Here is a 17,783-nt window from a genome sequence, read left to right as displayed (position 1 = left end):
AGGTGGCTTGCCACTTTTATCAAACAAAAAAAGTTATATTGTGTCATGTACCGAAAAGGCCATGTCTTCAAAATATTTTAGGCTACTCCTAATTTTAAGAAATAAACAAAAATTAAGCAAAAGATGCATAATAAAGAGAAATTGAATAAGAAATGATAAAACAAGAGAATTTAACAAAATTGGTTTTTACTTTATTTTCTGGTTTGTTCTCGTACAAGAAGATAATAGAGGTATACATCGATTTGATTGGGAAATAATATTTAAGTACTCAACCTCTCCAATATTGTCTTATCTATTTAAAATCAAAATAGGCCCAGCCTAGAACTAAACAATAGACATCTATATAAAGACAGCTCAACCATAGTAACAATATAACAAAAAAATTCGTGAATCACGTTTATTCGTTTTGATGTTTTCTAATCGAATTCCGAATGAAACACAAAAAAATGTATAATACGTATTATTTGCGAATAAAATGCAAATAACAAATTATTCGCGAGAAAAACGCAAAACTTTTTCTTTATTTTTTTGAAAAAAGTTTTTTTATTTTTTTTTTTATTTTTGGGGATTTTTTTGGATTTTTTGTTTGCTTATTTGTTGTACCGAATCATTTCTGAATTCTATCTGAATCTCGAACTTTTGATCTCACCGAACTAAACTTGAACTATTCTTTTATCACTATGAGCTCAACTACATGTAAATTTCAAAATATACTTCTATATTAGTATAAGATATTGATATTGAGATCATGATATATATATGGTATATCAAATTTATTATGATGTGATCAATTACTGAGTAATTTCAAAAACTAACATTTTTTTGTTGTTATCTCTTAATTGATAATCAATAATTTATATAGTAGATTAAATTTTTGTTGGTCTCTTGGGAATAATTGATATTTGATACAAATAGTAACGGCTCATGTTTTTTTTTTTTTTTCGTAAATCTTTTTCACACACAGAATCCGGATCTTGTCGCTTAGCTACTGGGGGAAGCTCCATAAATTAAATGCTCCACCATGCATTAAATACAAACACCTTTTTTCTCCAGATTAGTTGAGTGCAGGATATATACTAAAAGCTCATGAAAGAAGTGGCCACTGGTGAGGCTCCACTTCCACCTCCAGCGCTGTTTTTGGAAGCATTTTGCATTTAGTTTCTTAGGCTCTTAGGTCTTAGCTATTCATCAGTGATTCATAGTTCATGCATGGAAGTGATGTAGTATCCTATGGCTGTGGCCCCACCAACATAACGGATCTGTAAAAGGAGGATAAATATTAAACAAAATTGCAGCTGGATAAAAATCATTTAGCACTGCTACTATATACTGTCTCGACCAATCTTTTACTGACAGTTCATACCGGTCTCCACCAAAGTTATATTAGCATATATTGCTCAAATAAGAAGAAAAGCAAGGATTTTTATTACATCCATTAATTGATACAAAATATATATATTTTACAACCTGGAAATATATAACAAAAGTACACATCATCATCACAAACTTATTATTCAGAATAGAATCATGTTAAATCATTCTAATTGCAAAGAAAAATATGTAAAGCATTCCTTGACAAACACAATCATTCTAAATCACACATAATAGAAATAATCACACACCCAATTCTCACTTCCTCCCACTAGGAAGTGAGAATTAAAGATTGTTGATCCTTCAAAAGAACAACTATCAAAGTACAAAGATAAATATGTAAAAAAGAGGTCTATGCCAATTAATTAAAGCCACTAACCTTCAAAAGAAAAAGAAAAAAAACAAAGCCTATGCCAAAGTCTCAACCCGCTCTAAAGGTCGATCCGTAGTAGGCTCCCGACGAGGCTCCTTGTAGGGATATTCATAATCAGGCCAATAATTGCTGTTCAACATTCCAATATGTAGAAGCAAAACATAAAGCAGCTGTGTGGCAACTAATATAACGATGATCGCTTCAAGCACCCGCAGCCTCCAGCCTCTTTGCCCTCCTATGTGTATCTCCTTACATGCCAGCCTGATAATAGACAGAGAGATCAAAATCATATATACCCTTATTGAATCATGAAACATACATAAATCAGATAATTAATAGTAAGATAAAATTTAAGAACCCAAATGCGAGTGCGGTAATTGCCCAGGCATTGGCAGCAGATGAGGTGGCGGCAGGAAGAGTATCAACCCGCCATAAGAAGTGGTGGTGTAATCCCGGTAGTGTCGCCGTGACACCGACCACACCGGCCAAGATAGCGAATATAAGGAAATAGATTGTTGCTTGGTTGGCTCCTACTCCTGAAAGAATTATCAGAGTATTATTCAGAACTATTAACCAAAAATATGTCTTATATGAATATTGCAATTGATTTTAGAGTTTGCTCACTTGTTTTATTTATTTACTTAATTATTTTTCTAATTGGGCCCAATTGTAGAGTTGTAGAGTATTTGTGTCGGAGAAAAAAATAAAATTTATCTGTCTAATTAAGGAATAAATAATTTGAACAAAAATAGGAAAATTGAAGAAAAAATGTATATGCCCCAAACTGGAAATTTCCTTGGGGCGAAAAGAGAATGAACCAAATTATTAAATAAAAAAATTAAATAAATATGCACCAGGATAGGCAGCTTGTCCATTTATGAAATGATTTAGGTTCCAGCTCGCATAAGCCACTACTATTAAGTAGAAAATTAGATTTATAACCAGCAATGGTGCAGAGAGGTCTCTAACAGCACTGCGAACCATGATCTCTAATTACTGTTAGAGAAAAGGTTTAATTTCAAGAGATGAATTATTATTTCTATTACTCCATTAATAGTTTTTCTCCGAAATAACCAGAATACATCCTTTTTACTTTTTGATGGAATCAGAAGAATGTCGAAATTTCCTGGAGGTACCAAAAGAATGCCACGTGTCACGTGTGTATTAAGTATAAACTATAAAGTTGTTGTTCGAACCGCTCCATTGTACAATAAAATATTATAAAGTCCGGGAATATAGAAACTAAATGGGCTCTTTTGTTGTTCCGGTCCAATACAAATAAATAATTAGCATGGGCTGCACCAATGGGTTTGGGCTTTAGTTGTCTAAAATATGTAAAATATAAAAGCTCGTAAATTTTAAACCTTAAAAAAGTCTCAGGCCTCTTTTGATTTTAGGCCGCGTTTAGATTCGTGATAAATCGATAATCTAATAGGAAAAGATGTTGATATTATGGTCCCCAACAAAACAATCCCATGATAACATAGAAAACATAGAAAAACACGGGCCAAAGAATTTGCTTTATATAAGTATTATTTGGTGATTGTTTAATTTTTCCTTTTGATATGCGATTCCAATTACTACAAATTAAATGTTATAAATAGACATTTTATACACTCATTACAGTAATCTAGTTGTGTGTCAACGGCACCATGATTGATACCATGCTGGGGCTTCAAAACTTGAAAGCGTTTCATTAATAAATGATAGCACACTCACATGCACAACCATGGAGGTACTAGCTAGCTGAGATATCAATTACTATTTAAGTACAATTCTTACTCATCAAAGTTAATACAGAAAAGCAACTTTTAAACTTTGCCATCAGAACGACAGCTACATACATATATATATATATATATCTAATAGGCCCTTTGGAAAGTAGAATATGTGTCTATCCACCAACACAGAACATTTAAGGCCTCCCCTATATTACATGTACTGATTTATTCTCTCCTTCATACTAATATAAAGCAAATTCTGTTGCTTGCATTGCAGGGGTGCCACAACATGCCATGTCGCAATCATCGAGGTTCCATAGTGTGCCCCACGGTACGTCTTCTTCCACAAATCCATCATTAGTAGAACAGCTGGCACTACCCTGATGCACATATGGCAAGTAGGAATACATCAACTCCATATCTGGAATATGGTAAGCCGATGTGGTCTCCTTTGCCGGAGACCTGGCATCTTTCACATCAACCATTTCCATTTGTGGTTGTTGTTGTTGGTGGTGCTGGTGTTGTTGCTGCTGCAGTTGTATCTGATACTGTAAGTGTAGTTCTTGGTTGTAGAGTCTCTCTTCGCGTTGTCTTAGAAACTGTGCGCGGGCCCGCTCAATGCTTTTCGAAGGTTTACTTTTCTTGAAGTGTGTCCGCCAGTAGTTCTTTATCTCGTTGTCTGTTCTCCCTGGAAGACTTCTTGCAATAGTTGACCACCTGAAGATTAAAAACACCTTTAGTTGGCAACTTGCTTGATATGCTTTGTGTGTACAAGAAGACTTTGAGTCTCCGATTTTGGTCAATTGTAGCATGTGTGAGATACTATTACATACCTGTTGCCAAACAATGCGTGTAATTCAATGATGATGTTCTCTTCTTGTGGGGTTATTTTGCCTCTTTTGAGGTCTGGTCTTAGATAGTTCACCCATCTCAGCCTGCAGCTCTTTCCACTTCTCCTCAGGCCTATCAAATTTTGTACAATATCAAAGTTAAGTACTTAATTCTTTAATTCTTTCTAGATACAGTGTCATATTGGTAAGATAGATCTCTTTGTGTGATAGCAATTAATTAACTCAAATTTTAAGTCAGTCATTTAAAATACAAGTCCAATTTTATTATTGAGCTTGAAAGAACTTTGTTTACTATCATATAAATCAAATTGATGCTAAATTAAAGACTAACATAACACAATTTTTTTATTTTTTATTTTTAAGAAATACTAACATAAAACTTTAAAATCCTATATCTGCTGAAGTTAATATAACAAAACACAAAATTAAAGCAAGAAATTTGCATAATTCGCAGCTAAACACACTCACTAAAGAGTGAGTGTGTGTGTATGTGTATAGGGAGAGAGCTAGAGATGGAAAATTAACCTGTAATTTTAGCAACAGAATTCCATCTGCCTTCTCCATGCTGGTTCACATAATCTATTAAAAACTTGTCTTCTTGAGCAGTCCATGGACCCTTTCTCCATGCCACCTCCTCCATGTTTTAAGCAAAAGAGAAACCAACTCCCAAAAAGAGAGAAGCCTTTGAGTTTTAAACTAGGCTTGTCTCCTAATTAAGTCAGGAAATGTATTGGTAGTGATGCGTGTTTTCCGTGTGTTTCATCTCACTCTCTATATATATACATACATCTTACAATATATATCATTCTTTACCATCATCAACACCATGTCCCTTTCAAAGCATTTCCAATTCCACTACCTTTTGCAACTCGAAATCACCTAATTGCCCTTGTCATGTTGCCATATTTGCCTTGTAATATTTGTTACTTATTCACCAACCAACCTTTTTTGTGAAACTTTAAAGAAAAATATTGGCTTGTGCTTAATTACTGTATGTTCCACCCTATGTGGCTTGATGCTATTGGGGATTCAGAACCTCCTCGCCTTTGCTGTGTTAATTAAATTAACAAGTAATCATGAGAAAGCGTTTTGAGAAAATAATGGTGGCATAGTACTACTAAATTAAAGGGGCGCATAGAATCTACTGTCAGAATAGCATCTGAGCTGGTTTGATAATTTGTGCACTTCATCTTTTCCATATAATTTTCTTGTACTGAAAATAAATTTGAAGTACTATGGTTTATTAGTATATTGTTATCTTTTGGACACAAGGATGCAAATAAATTATTTTGTAGACTGTTGCAGTACCTTCTACTACACAGTAGTATATGGATAGGTGATAACAGTTAGAAAACAGAGTTGTACTTAATTTTTAGATATGTTGTGTATAGTTCTAGGAAAGATACACAGCAACTTTATCTAGCTACTTAACTCTTCATGATATATATAATTAAATGATGTTTTTAGTGGAGTTTAGATGAAGGATTTCTGCGTTACATGGAGTTTAGAATATATTCCTCTTAAAATTAAGGCTTTCCTTTGGTTAATTCAGAGAAAAAAATTACAACAAAATACTTCATTAAAAACACGGTGTTAAGATAATTTTTGCTTGTCTTTTCTGTAATGAGGTTGATTTAGGAGATCGGTTATCTTATTAACAATGCTTCGTCTCTCATATTCTCTCATAGATTTGGAATATATAGGATAACACATTGTAATAATATTCATATATATTCTCTGGCTTTTATGTAGTCGTATATAGGAGTGGCAACGAATCGAACCGAATCGAACTTATCCTAGGTTTGAGTTTAGTTTGAATAAGATTCGAACCGAACCCATTTCGAATCGAATTAATTGCGAACTACACATTTTTCGAATCGAACCCGAATCGAATCACGAAACTAAATTATTTTTTAGCAGCCCTAGTTATATAAGTAGTTTATACATTAATTTTTTCTTGTGGGACAAAATTCACACGGCCTCCTTTTACCGATATGAAATGAGAGTTTTTAAGTTCAAAAATTATTCATGAAAAAATACATCACAACAAATAATCGTAAAAAGAGGATTAAGTACAAGAACTGAAATATGCAGTAAAACAACTAATCGTACCTTGAGTGCTTACTCGATCGGACCATCTAATGAAGTGAGAATCCAAAAGATAGAGAAGGCAGAGGAGAGACGGCCGAAGAGAGGAGAAACAACCATCTAGGCCGGAGAGAGGAGTGACGACCAAAGAGACAGCCAGTCGCCGAAAGCGTCGGCTAGGTTTTAGAGCGCGAGGGAGAGTGAGTTAGGGAGAGGCGGAGAGAGAACTAGATTATTGAGATTTGAGAGCGTCGGCTAAGTTAAATTATGACTTTCTATCTTGGATTTTAATTCCATCAAGTAAATGAACGGCCGATGTTATTATGAAATTCGAACCATAAAAGTTCGCAAACCCATAGCTCTGTTGAATTCATGGACACATGTAGAATTAGTCCAACTCAGTTCAACAATAATACTCCAGTCGCTGTACTTGCATAGCCGAAACAATGTTCAAGCATTAGGATAAGAAATTTATCCTTGCACCATACTATGAATTGTAAGTTACTTAATTCATGCTACTTTCATTAATACAATTTAACACATTTTAATAAATATATTTATTGTTGATTTTTATTAAATAAATAGCAGCGAACATTGGATATTGCTCGTAATTGTTCCTCGCAAAGGTATGGTGTATATTCTTGACTCGTCGAATCAAAAGAAAAATGATAGTTACTACACTTTATATTTTTGGTTGTCACTGTTAATTAAAATTAAGCATGTGCAAATATTTTGAGATATGAAAATAAGGTACTAGTTAAATTTAATTTGATGCAGTTCTCTTTAAGTCCAATAAGTTCAACATATAAATTAACAATTTAATATAATTTCATGCAGTGCTTAAGTTTGTCGTCGTATTCGATGGAAGATCTTAAACAATTTCAGATAATATGGCCTAATTTCTTTGTGAAAAAATATTTATAATTGACTATGAAGTTATCTTAGCTTGTTTTAGTTAAGATAGTGTGAGAGATGATATTATCTTAGATTATTTTTGTTGAAACTATCAAATTTAGTTAAGATAATACTTTTAAATTATGTGTTGTTTCATTTGTATAATGTTTTGCCATTCTATATTTTGCACATGTGAATATTTATTTATATATAGCTAGCAAATTCGGAGGCCAACCTAATGCAAAACCGAATTCCAAACAATAAGAAAAAAATTAGCACCGGTTTTAGATAAAAATCGGTTCTAAAAAAAAATACTAAACAATTCAATTGATATATAACACCGGTTATTTAACAAAATCGGTGTTGAATATAGCTTATAACACCAGTTTTTATGAAGAAATCGGTTTAGCTTATAACAATTAGCACAGGTTTTTATGAACAAACCAGTGTTGTTGCATTACATTTAGCACCGGTTTTTACGTAAAAACCAGTGTTGTTGCATTACATTTAGCGCCGGTTTTAAACCGTTGCTAATCAATCAGTGGAATCAACACTAGCCCGATCAGCACCAGTGTGAAAACCGGTTTTAAATGTAAAAAAAAAGCGGTGCAGATTTGAAATACTGTAGTAGTGTCTTCCTTTCCTCTAATGAAGGCGTTCGGAAGCATGCCTGAACAATTTGATAAAGTTGGAGATGTTTAGTGGAGACCAAGTGCAGTTAGTTAACAAAAAGAAACGAGCAACATAATTTATTTGGATGGTGAAGGGCCGGAAACCCTTCAGAAGCCTAGTTAGTCATTAGCTGCTTAATTTAATTAATACTTTTACCATAAGCGTGTTCATTTTTCTAAAGATAGTGATGTCATATGTTGTATCGAGACCCAGAGTGTTCCAGTTGAAGAAGATATTTTTCTCAAGATCAGACCAAAATCCTGTTTTAAAAACCAGGTAATTATCACCCGATAACAAGATCAATTTTCTTGTTCTATTTGAAGACATGAGAATATATATAATTGCATTTACCCCTTGCAGTAACTGAATATATATACTTATCCTGGTCATGCATGCATGTTAATTAAGGTAACCTATCATCAGAGCTAGGGGTGTCAATGGTTACGATACGGATAGGGTGGAACCATTTTCATACCCATACCCTATCCATACCCGTTAAGAATTTGTCTTATCCTAACCTACCCATACCTAGTGTTTGGTAAATGCCTCCAGAGACCCAACTCGGACCGGTCCGCCCGTGCCCGTGCCTGGACCGGACTGTGCCCGTGCCACGGGTATGCACGGGTACACGGGCACGAGTATTAAACGGGCCGGACCCGGTTTTTTGGAAAAATGCCCGTGAGAACTGTTGGGTTTCGGGGTAACCAAAACCCATTTAGGCTTAAGCTGCGGAATGACCGTAGAACAAAAATTTCTACGGCCAACTTAAGCTCAAGATTAAACGGGGTATGTCAGGAAACTTTCCAAGGCGGTCCACCTTCAGTATTCCTTCGGCATCAAAACCCAATTTAATCCTTTTACAGATCTACCCCATGATTGATTTCTAAAACTTTAATCTACTTACCAATTAAATAGATTAATATAACATATTTATACCTTGTTTCCAAATCACAGTTGCAATGCAGACCGATCGAGTAGAGCCTCACCAGGGAAGGAATCGACTCGGAGTATCACACGTGTGATACCTTTATTAGTTATCCACCAGGACTAACCGGAGAGCGGTTTATTTCTTCTGCCAGAAATACTATAAACCGCGGAATTCTGCAGAAACACTATTCACCAAAATAGGGACAGATTAAATATATTTAAGACTCCAAGTTATTCTGTTTCACTTAAAAGCAAAACAAGAAATACCGCAGAGTTTGCAAAAATATATTTTTCCGAATCTCGTAATAACTGAAACAGGGAAGAGAGAAATTCCGATTAACGAAGTAATCAGATTAACATGTGAATTAGTAAGTTTTCTCTCTACCCTCACCCCTCTATTTATAGTGTTTTGAGGAGGTTCGCAAAAGACCGAAATACCCCTCAAAACAAATCTATTTACCAAAAACCCTTGATACCTCATCCTTTAATATGTGAAAAGACCAAAATACCCCTTCCACACCCTTCCACACTCTTCTCCATGCTTCTACACCCTAAGGTGTCATGCAAGGTGGCATAGGTGTAAAAAGACCATTTTGCCCTTAGCCCATTAAGGCATGAATAGTAAAATGCTTTGATTTTGGACTTTGGGCTTTTAATTTTAATTAAGGCTTTGATTATTTTGGGCTTTTAAACCCATAATTCAAATCCATAATTAACAAATTAAAATCCAAATCAAATATATATAATTGTCATATACAATTATATTTCTTTTCGGTTGTTGTTCGGTAACTTTTATACAACGTAACGCGTATGTTTATAAATTAACCGTTGTTTCTGCTTGTCATTCTAAATGACATTTATAATTTAATTATATCACGTATAATTAATTATAACCATCTTAATATTAATTATAATCAATTTATAATTAATCAGTAAGATTCTCCGAGTAGCTCTTATATGGTGTGACCCAATAGGATCTGTGTTATGTTGGTAAACAGAGTTAAAACTGTTTTAACTTCTATAATCATGAGTGGTATCTGGCAACACATCATGACCATCCAATTACACAGATGATGCTGTACTGTACAATATCACGATCCAGTAAACTATTTACTTGTGTCAGTTCTTTTGTCTCATAGCTATCAGATTAGTTTCAAGGTAGATGTGTGTCATCCTTGCAAACTTAATCTTTTCTTGATCTTGAGCAGATTATCAAATATAATTACTCTTGTAATTATACTGCTAGCAGATAATCCTACTCTATCAAGGGGCCCAGTGATGCTATAGCTCGTATAGAGATACGAGGGACAATAGTACTTTTGGTAAACCATCACTGCCTCAGCTAAGCCATGTATACCGAAGAGCTACCGTTATAACTGCATTTTACCGACAGCGTTTGATAACAATCACACATATACATTTCTTAGTAGGAAAGATGAATACCTCATACTTTAGAACTTAACACTGAATGAAAACATTAATGACACAAACACAATTCTATTTAATGTTTCATTCGGGGTCTGTCAAATACCATGTTCCTAGAACATGTATCTATGTGATTAAAATGACATCTCGTGTTAGGTGGTTTGTAAAACTTAACCATCTTTTAATCCACATACTAACCTTATCGCGGTAATTAGTGTTCCTGCTAATTACCTTGGTCAGTGACTTTTAAGAGTATATATCATCTATATTATGGAGTTTCACAATTTCAGTCATGAACTCGAAATGATCCATAAATTCAATAATACTCATGGCAACAAAATGATATATAAATAAACATTCAATTCATGAACAAAGCTTTATGATAAATTATCGTATTATTGACTTCTAGATTATTACAAACTAACAAGAAGCCGGACCCCCGTACCCGTAACCCGTACCCGTGACGCCCGTGCCCGTGACCGTGTCCCTGCCCGTGAGCCCGTGGCAGAATTTTTTTTTTTTTTTTTACTTTTGGTCTAAAATTCAAAATTTTAACTCAAATTCTACCCCCCCCCCCCCCCCCCCCCATGCCCCACATCCCCACTTTCTACCCGGACCCCTACCCATTTTTTTTTTCAAATTTTAATCCCTCCAAACAAAATTCTATAAATATACACCCATTCCTTACAAATTTTCACATCTCTCTCAATATTTTCATCTCTCATTCTCTCAATCTCAATCTCAATCTCGATATTTTTATTATTCTCCAATTTTAATTTTATTGTTAAAAAAAATAGTTGTTAATTTAACAAATACGCAAATGCAAACACGCAAACGGAAACGGAATTACGAAGGTATTCTCGAAGATTTTCCCGCGAAATTAAAAAGGTAACATTAATTTTTGTTAGATTACATTTTGTTAGATTAAATTTTGCTAGATTAAATTTTGTTAGATTGAAATATTGAATGTTAGATTTATTTTTGTAGAGTAATTTAAAAATTAAATTTGATGTTAGATTTATTTTTGTAGAAAAAATTTAGAATTTAAATTGAATGTTAGATTTATTGAATGTTAAGTAATTAGATTTGTTATATTTATTGAATGTTAGATTTATTAAATTTGTTAAGTAATTAGATTTATAAGATTTATTTTATGTTAGATTTGTTAGATTTATTTAGTTTATATTAGATTTGTTAGATGTGTAGTAATTAGATTTGTTTTGAATATGTTAGATTTTTTTTTTGAAATTCGGATTTATTTTTAATAGGTTAATGAAAGATGTTAGATTTATTTTTTTTCAATATGTGAAGTAATTTGATTTGTTTTGAATAAGTTAGATTTTATTTTTGAAATTCGGATTTATTTTTAATAGGGTAATGAAAGATGTTAGATTTATTTTTTTGAATATGTGAAGTAATTTGATTTGTTTTGAATAGGTTAGATTTTTAATAGGTTAATAAAATTATCAACCCAATTATCCTGATAGTTCCTCTAATTATCCACCTAATTATCAATTAGTTTTTAAATTATTCATTTTAACGAAAAATTACTAACAAAAAAAAAGTTAGAACTCTGCCTATGTTATTTTACATAGCCGGTCCCAAGCCCGAAATAAAAGAAGAGGGTAACTTTTATTTTTTAATCTATTGTTTTAAAATAAGAGCTTAATTATTTTTAAAATAATTGATTTAAGAAATTTTTTATTTATATTTTATTATAACAAAAATTATTGAGTTCAAATATACAACCATGTCAAATGAGTTTAAATTGGTATAAATTTGGATTTATAATTTATTGGTTTTAAAAAAAACAGAAAAAAAAACAGAAAAAAAACAGCAAAATAAAACAGCAAAAAAAAACAGCAAAATAAAACAGCAAAATAAAACAGAAAAAAAAAATATAACAAAAAAAAACAGAACAGAAAAACGAAAAAAAAAAAACAGAACAAAAAAAACAGAACCGAAAAACCGAACAGAAAAACCAAAAAAAAAAACAGAAACAAAAAACAGAAAAAAAAACAGAACCAAAAAAAAAACAGAACAAAAAAACAGAAAAAAAAACCAGAAGAAAAAAAAACAGAACAGAAAAACAGAAACAAAAAACAGAAAAAAAAAACCGATCCGGACCCGGACCGGACCGCCCGGCCCCCGGACCGTCCTGCCCCCGAACCCGTGACGGGCACGGGTATTAAACGGGCAGGGCAGGATTTTTGAAAAAAAAAAAAACGTGACGCCCGGCCCGTTGTACCCGTGTGCCCGTGACGCCCGTGACCGTGGTTACCCGTGCCCGTGCCCGGGTTTTGCCCGGACCGCCCGGCCCGGCCCGTTTACCAATCACTACCCATACCTGTTAAGATTAGTGGGTAACGAAATGATAGTGGGCAAACAACGAATAATACAAATATAATAGTTTTATTATATATTTTTACAAATAAACTATCAAAACGTATCATGTCATACATATACAATCACAATTACTAATATAAAATATAAATATATAATTAATTCTAAGTAATAGTTTTTTATTAAGAAAAAAAATCAAAATCACAAATATCTCTTCTAACAAATTCAATTCCTTAACTAAATAATAAAATATTCAAATAAAAAAGTAAAATGTTTAACATAATATTCTTCTTATGATATAATTTATTTTATATAATTACCCGTTACCCAACGGATACAAAATATCCTTTATCCGTACCCATAGTCATTTATCTAACGAAATAAAATTCTTACCCATACTCATACTCAATAAATTAATGAAAAAAATCTAACCTATACCCGTCTTATCGAATACGATACGGGTAGGGTAAACGGGTGTCATTGACACCCCTAATCAGAGCAGCTTAGAAGCTTCCTGTTAAGTTATCATTTCACAACATAAATCTTAAGATCAAATGACAACATAAAATCTTAGTGGTGCTTATCAACAAAGGGGAATAGATGTGCTGTGAATCGATCTTCAATCCTTAAAATACATATATAATTACTACAAAACAAAGTAGTATCTTTAATCCGATATTATCCAAACTATCAATAATAGCGATTCCTCTTTTTGGTCCAGCAAAACACGGCTATGCTATCCTTTTTGTTAGCTATGTATCAACATCCTTCAAAAGATAAAATTTTGAACCGTCTTTGACCATAAATTCTTCGCCTAGCTAAGGATGTGATTAAGGGGGTCAAAACAGAGGAACCTAACTCAACTCACGTTTGAAGCCTTGACTTGATTGAGCGTCAACTCTTTTTTATATCCCATTACTGACTTAATGCACTTTAATTATAATTAGCAGCAATTACTTTTTGAGAAAAAAGATCATTGAGGTTGTATCTATCCGAATTTTTTATTAATAGAAATAAAATAAATTAAATATCGAAAAAGAAGAATACTTTTGATTTTTTGAGAAAAGTAGGTAGACCGGGTTCTGTTAACCTGTCCCACCGGACGGGTTCATTTAACCCGTCCCACCGGACGGGTTCATTTAACCCGTCCTGGTTAATCTGATTAGCCGTTAACCAACATCACGGAAAAAAAAAAAAAATTCCCGGACGAATTTAAGCATCCCGTCCCGGCCCTGAAAAAATATATATATATATTCTCGAACGGGTTTAAGCGTCCCGTCCCACTCTAAAAAAAAAAAAATTCCTGGACGGGTCTTCTTAACCCGTCCCCCACTTATTTACTTCCTTCCTTTCGCTATCTCTCGCTGTCTCTCGGAGACACTCTTGTTGTCTCCGCTCCGCAACAAAAAAAGTCTCCGCTCCGCAGCAAAAAACGATCCGGAAGGCGGGTTGAAGCTAACGAAGGGGACGGACTAACGCAACCCGTCCGGATCGGTGAATTTTCGCCTCACACAAGCCGCCTCAGTCATCCATCATTTCAGGTTTGATTTAAATATAATTAAATTAAATTAGTGTAAAAATGTATTAATTTGTAGTAATTTTTAATTTGATTTGTTATCAAACTATTGATTATAGTGAATTTAATTAATTTGTTAATTGCATTTTAAAATAATTGATTAGGAGTATTCAAACGGTTCGATTTTGGACCGAACTGAATTAGTTCGGTTATTTCGGTTTGTTGGATCGGTTCGGTTATTTCAGTTTATTGGATCAATTTGGTTGGTTTTTCAAAACCGAATTATAACTTCGGTTCGGTTCGATTCGGTATGAAAAAATTTAAAACCAAAATAACTGAACCAACCGAACTTTCATATAATACGAATTTGATCGGAACCACACCCTTTTATTTGTTAATACTCCGGTTTATTTAATCAATTGCTTTAAATACTTGGTTTATTTCTAAATATCTTAGTTTATTTCTTAATAGTCTGGTTTATAACCAATTGTTTTAATTAAAAAAATTAATATATTTCGGTTTGAACCGAACAAACCGAGCAAACCGAAATAAAACTTTGGTTCGGTTCGGTTGCTATGCTAATTCGGGTCGGTTCGGTTCTATTTTTAAAACTGAATGATAACTTTGGTTTTCCAAGTTCACCCCTAGTTTGATAGCATTATTTTAATTATTCTTGAGATTAACTACCTACTCTCAATTAGTAGTTGCAATTTATTAGATAGAAATAATTCATAGGATTATTTGGACAATATTCTAGCCTAAAGTTCATAGTTCATTAATTTTAGATTTTTTGGTAATACAAGTAATTTAGGTAATGTAGGTACTTATTTTTCTAATCTATTCTGAAAATGAATTGAATTAATTAGATTTCATTTTTATTAGTTTGGTAAGTGTATTTTGCAAGAAGTGATAAATTAGATAATTTATTCATCTCGTATTTTATTTACTTATCAATTTATTTATTCTTGTGAGTTTTAGAGTTCATAAGTAATTGCTTAATTTAGTAATTTATTTAATAATATTAGTGGTTAGTAAATTTAGATTGTTATTAATTTTTTTTAAAATATCATGCATGCAGAATGTCAAGCAGTCGTGATTCGGGTGGCCCTTCACATGCTGTAGCTGCACATGATGATTTTGGTTTTGAATCGGCATGGTCAGCAAATAATGTTAGCAATTTATTATGAATGCCGCATGACCAACATAAGATCTCACGAATCCATGATGATGTAAGTTACTCCATGAATCATATAATTTTGTTTTTTTTATAAAATGATATAACTATTTGAATTACAATATTTTACTTTAATTAAATTTTATAACATTGACAGGATTACAGAAATGTAGGAGTGGACCCTCGAGGTATCTGGACTGGGATTAAGTACAACGACCTTTGCAAACCATTCTTGCTTAGACTCGGTTTGTATCAGGTTTCTCAAATGGCTCACATAAAAATTGACCCAGCACTCCTCGCTGGTCTCGTGGAGCGATGGAGACCAGAGACCCACAGTTTTCATCTTCCCGTGGGAGAGATGACAATTACGCTGCAGGATGTTTCTTGTCTCTGGGCGCTGCCGATCGTAGGGTTACCGGTGACAGGTCCTTCAGATCGTACTTGGTCTATCTTAGTGGATCAACTTCTTGGAAATGGGACCGCAAGTGCGGTGCTTAAAAAGAAAAAGAGATCGGGGCCAAACGACACGCAAGAGGTTCGAATGACTTCTGGGTATGTTATAAGTTTGAAGGAGTTGCGTATTCAATTTGCTGCAATGCCAAATACGGAACCGGGTGAGCCGACAGAGGAGCAGATACGCCATTACACAAGGGCGTATGTACTCGATTTGTTCGGGTCTATGTTTTTTGCTGATTCGTCGGGAGATTCGGTTCCGGCAATGTATTTACAATTTCTAGAAAATCTTGATTCCCCGGAACAGTACAACTGGGGTGGGGCTGTTCTAGCTTATCTCTACAGAAGTCTTTGTGTTGCAATTCAGCGCAAAACAAAGCTTATGTCAGGGCCAACTGTGCTTCTACAACATTGGTGTTGGTCTCGTTTACCGACCGGCCGTCCTCGTCCCTTAAATGATTGGAGTCCAAATTGGGTGTTGTCTCCATGATTATCGCCAAGGTCACAATCGGAGTGGAGTTAGTTACTTCCGCAACGAACTGCAGAAGCTCGAAGATTACATGGTAAATTGGGAGCCCTACAACGCATTGTTAAATTAGATACCATGTAAGCTGCCATCACGGATTAATGACGAAAGGGGTGTATGGCTAGCTCGTGTGCCACTTGTGCACTTTTGGATAATTGAGCACTATTATCCAGATCGTGTGATGAGGCAATTTGGGTATGCATAGCCGCTCCCGCCACCACTGCCGCTTCCCGAGGATGAGGTACGCCGGTTACATAAATTTGTTCACAGTGCCAATGTGGGACTAGTAAATTGGTCTAATGTGCACCAGAATTACGTAAATGAGGCATCTAACCCAGAAGGCCACTTGGTTGTTCCAATCGGGTATTGGAGTCATTACGACATATTGCCATATCGAAGTTGGTTCCAAGAGAATGGCATGTTCAACATCTTCTTAGGAAAGCGGTGCATAGAGAGTCTTGATGATCCCATTCCAGAATACAGAGATGAGATTGGCGAAGTAGGGTACATTCCCGGTGCTCCGAAATCGACACGTGATGTAAGTTTTACAAATTAAAAATATTAATGAGATGTTATTATTCTTTCAATGGACTTACCACTTTTTTTATTTTATAGACATTACGAGGGATAAAGATAATATCAGCAGCTATTGGATTGACGAAATCGAGGGCACTCAAGAAAATAGGGAAATTTTTTCTGAAAGCAAGTTGTGGCCTTCTCAGAGACAACGGTATGGATGCTAAATTGCAAAGTATGTTGAGGGCAGCCGATCTTCCAGACAATATCGATGACATCTCAGACGGTGATAATCCAGAACACATCCCTGACTTGCCACAAGACATAAATCCCAACTATCATGAGAGATGGATAGAAACAAATGACAGATTACATGAATACCTCAGAAGCTTTCAAACTGGACCTAGTCAGGTTGATCTGGTAAGTATAAAAAAAATACTGTAATTAGTTGTCGATTATGTTTATTAAGATAGCAAAATATTAATTATAGGGAGCGGAGGATCATGGCACGTCCACACAAGGCAACACAGGATCTGACTAGGCCTATCAGGTAATTATTTAATACTCCAAGAAATTACAAATAATCGTCGAGTTTGTTTATTACAATACTACATTATTTTTATAGAGAACGGATGACATTGGGCAGTTCATGTCAGAGTTGTTAGATAGCTCGGTGTACCAGCAAGCCCCAGTTTATCACACAGGACCTAGTCAGGTCCATCAGGTAATAATTTCATCACTTATGATGTTCAATTTTCATTATTTTTGTAATGGTTTATTGAATACTAAAATAATTATTGTAGGAATCAGAGGTTCCTATCACATTCGCACAAGACAACACAGGACCTAGTCAGGTCTATCAGGTATTTTTATCTCTCTTGAAATAATTATTAAATAATTGTTTATTACATTTCTTACAAATAATAAAATATT

At 34.1% G+C, this 17,783-nt stretch overlaps 2 protein-coding genes across 2 annotated transcripts; both read right to left on the bottom strand.

Annotated features, from left to right (window-relative positions):
* Nucleotides 1-1,410: 1,410 nt before the first annotated feature.
* Nucleotides 1,411-2,756, bottom strand: LOC144562154 (membrane protein PM19L-like). The gene is made up of 3 exons (XM_078311317.1): nt 2,599-2,756; nt 2,103-2,280; nt 1,411-2,005 (listed from the first exon to the last, which is right to left on the bottom strand). The coding sequence occupies exons 1-3, from the start codon at nt 2,726-2,728 to the stop codon at nt 1,780-1,782; spliced, it is 534 nt and encodes a 177-aa protein (XP_078167443.1). The 5' UTR covers nt 2,729-2,756; the 3' UTR covers nt 1,411-1,779.
* Nucleotides 2,757-3,326: 570 nt separating this feature from the next.
* LOC144562088 (uncharacterized) lies at nt 3,327-5,122 on the bottom strand. Its single transcript, XM_078311238.1, has 3 exons — nt 4,842-5,122; nt 4,299-4,428; nt 3,327-4,182 (listed from the first exon to the last, which is right to left on the bottom strand). Exons 1-3 carry the CDS (start codon nt 4,954-4,956, stop codon nt 3,708-3,710), a joined length of 720 nt encoding a protein of 239 aa, XP_078167364.1. The 5' UTR covers nt 4,957-5,122; the 3' UTR covers nt 3,327-3,707.
* Between the last annotated feature and the right edge of the window lie 12,661 nt (nt 5,123-17,783).

Source organism: Carex rostrata, chromosome 11 (assembly GCF_964058835.1).
Source record: "Carex rostrata chromosome 11, lpCarRost1.2, whole genome shotgun sequence".
In the NCBI taxonomy this organism is placed as follows: Eukaryota; Viridiplantae; Streptophyta; class Magnoliopsida; order Poales; family Cyperaceae; genus Carex; species Carex rostrata.
The sequence above is the reverse complement of the archived record's forward strand: the minus strand, read 5'-3'. Positions and strand labels throughout refer to the sequence as shown.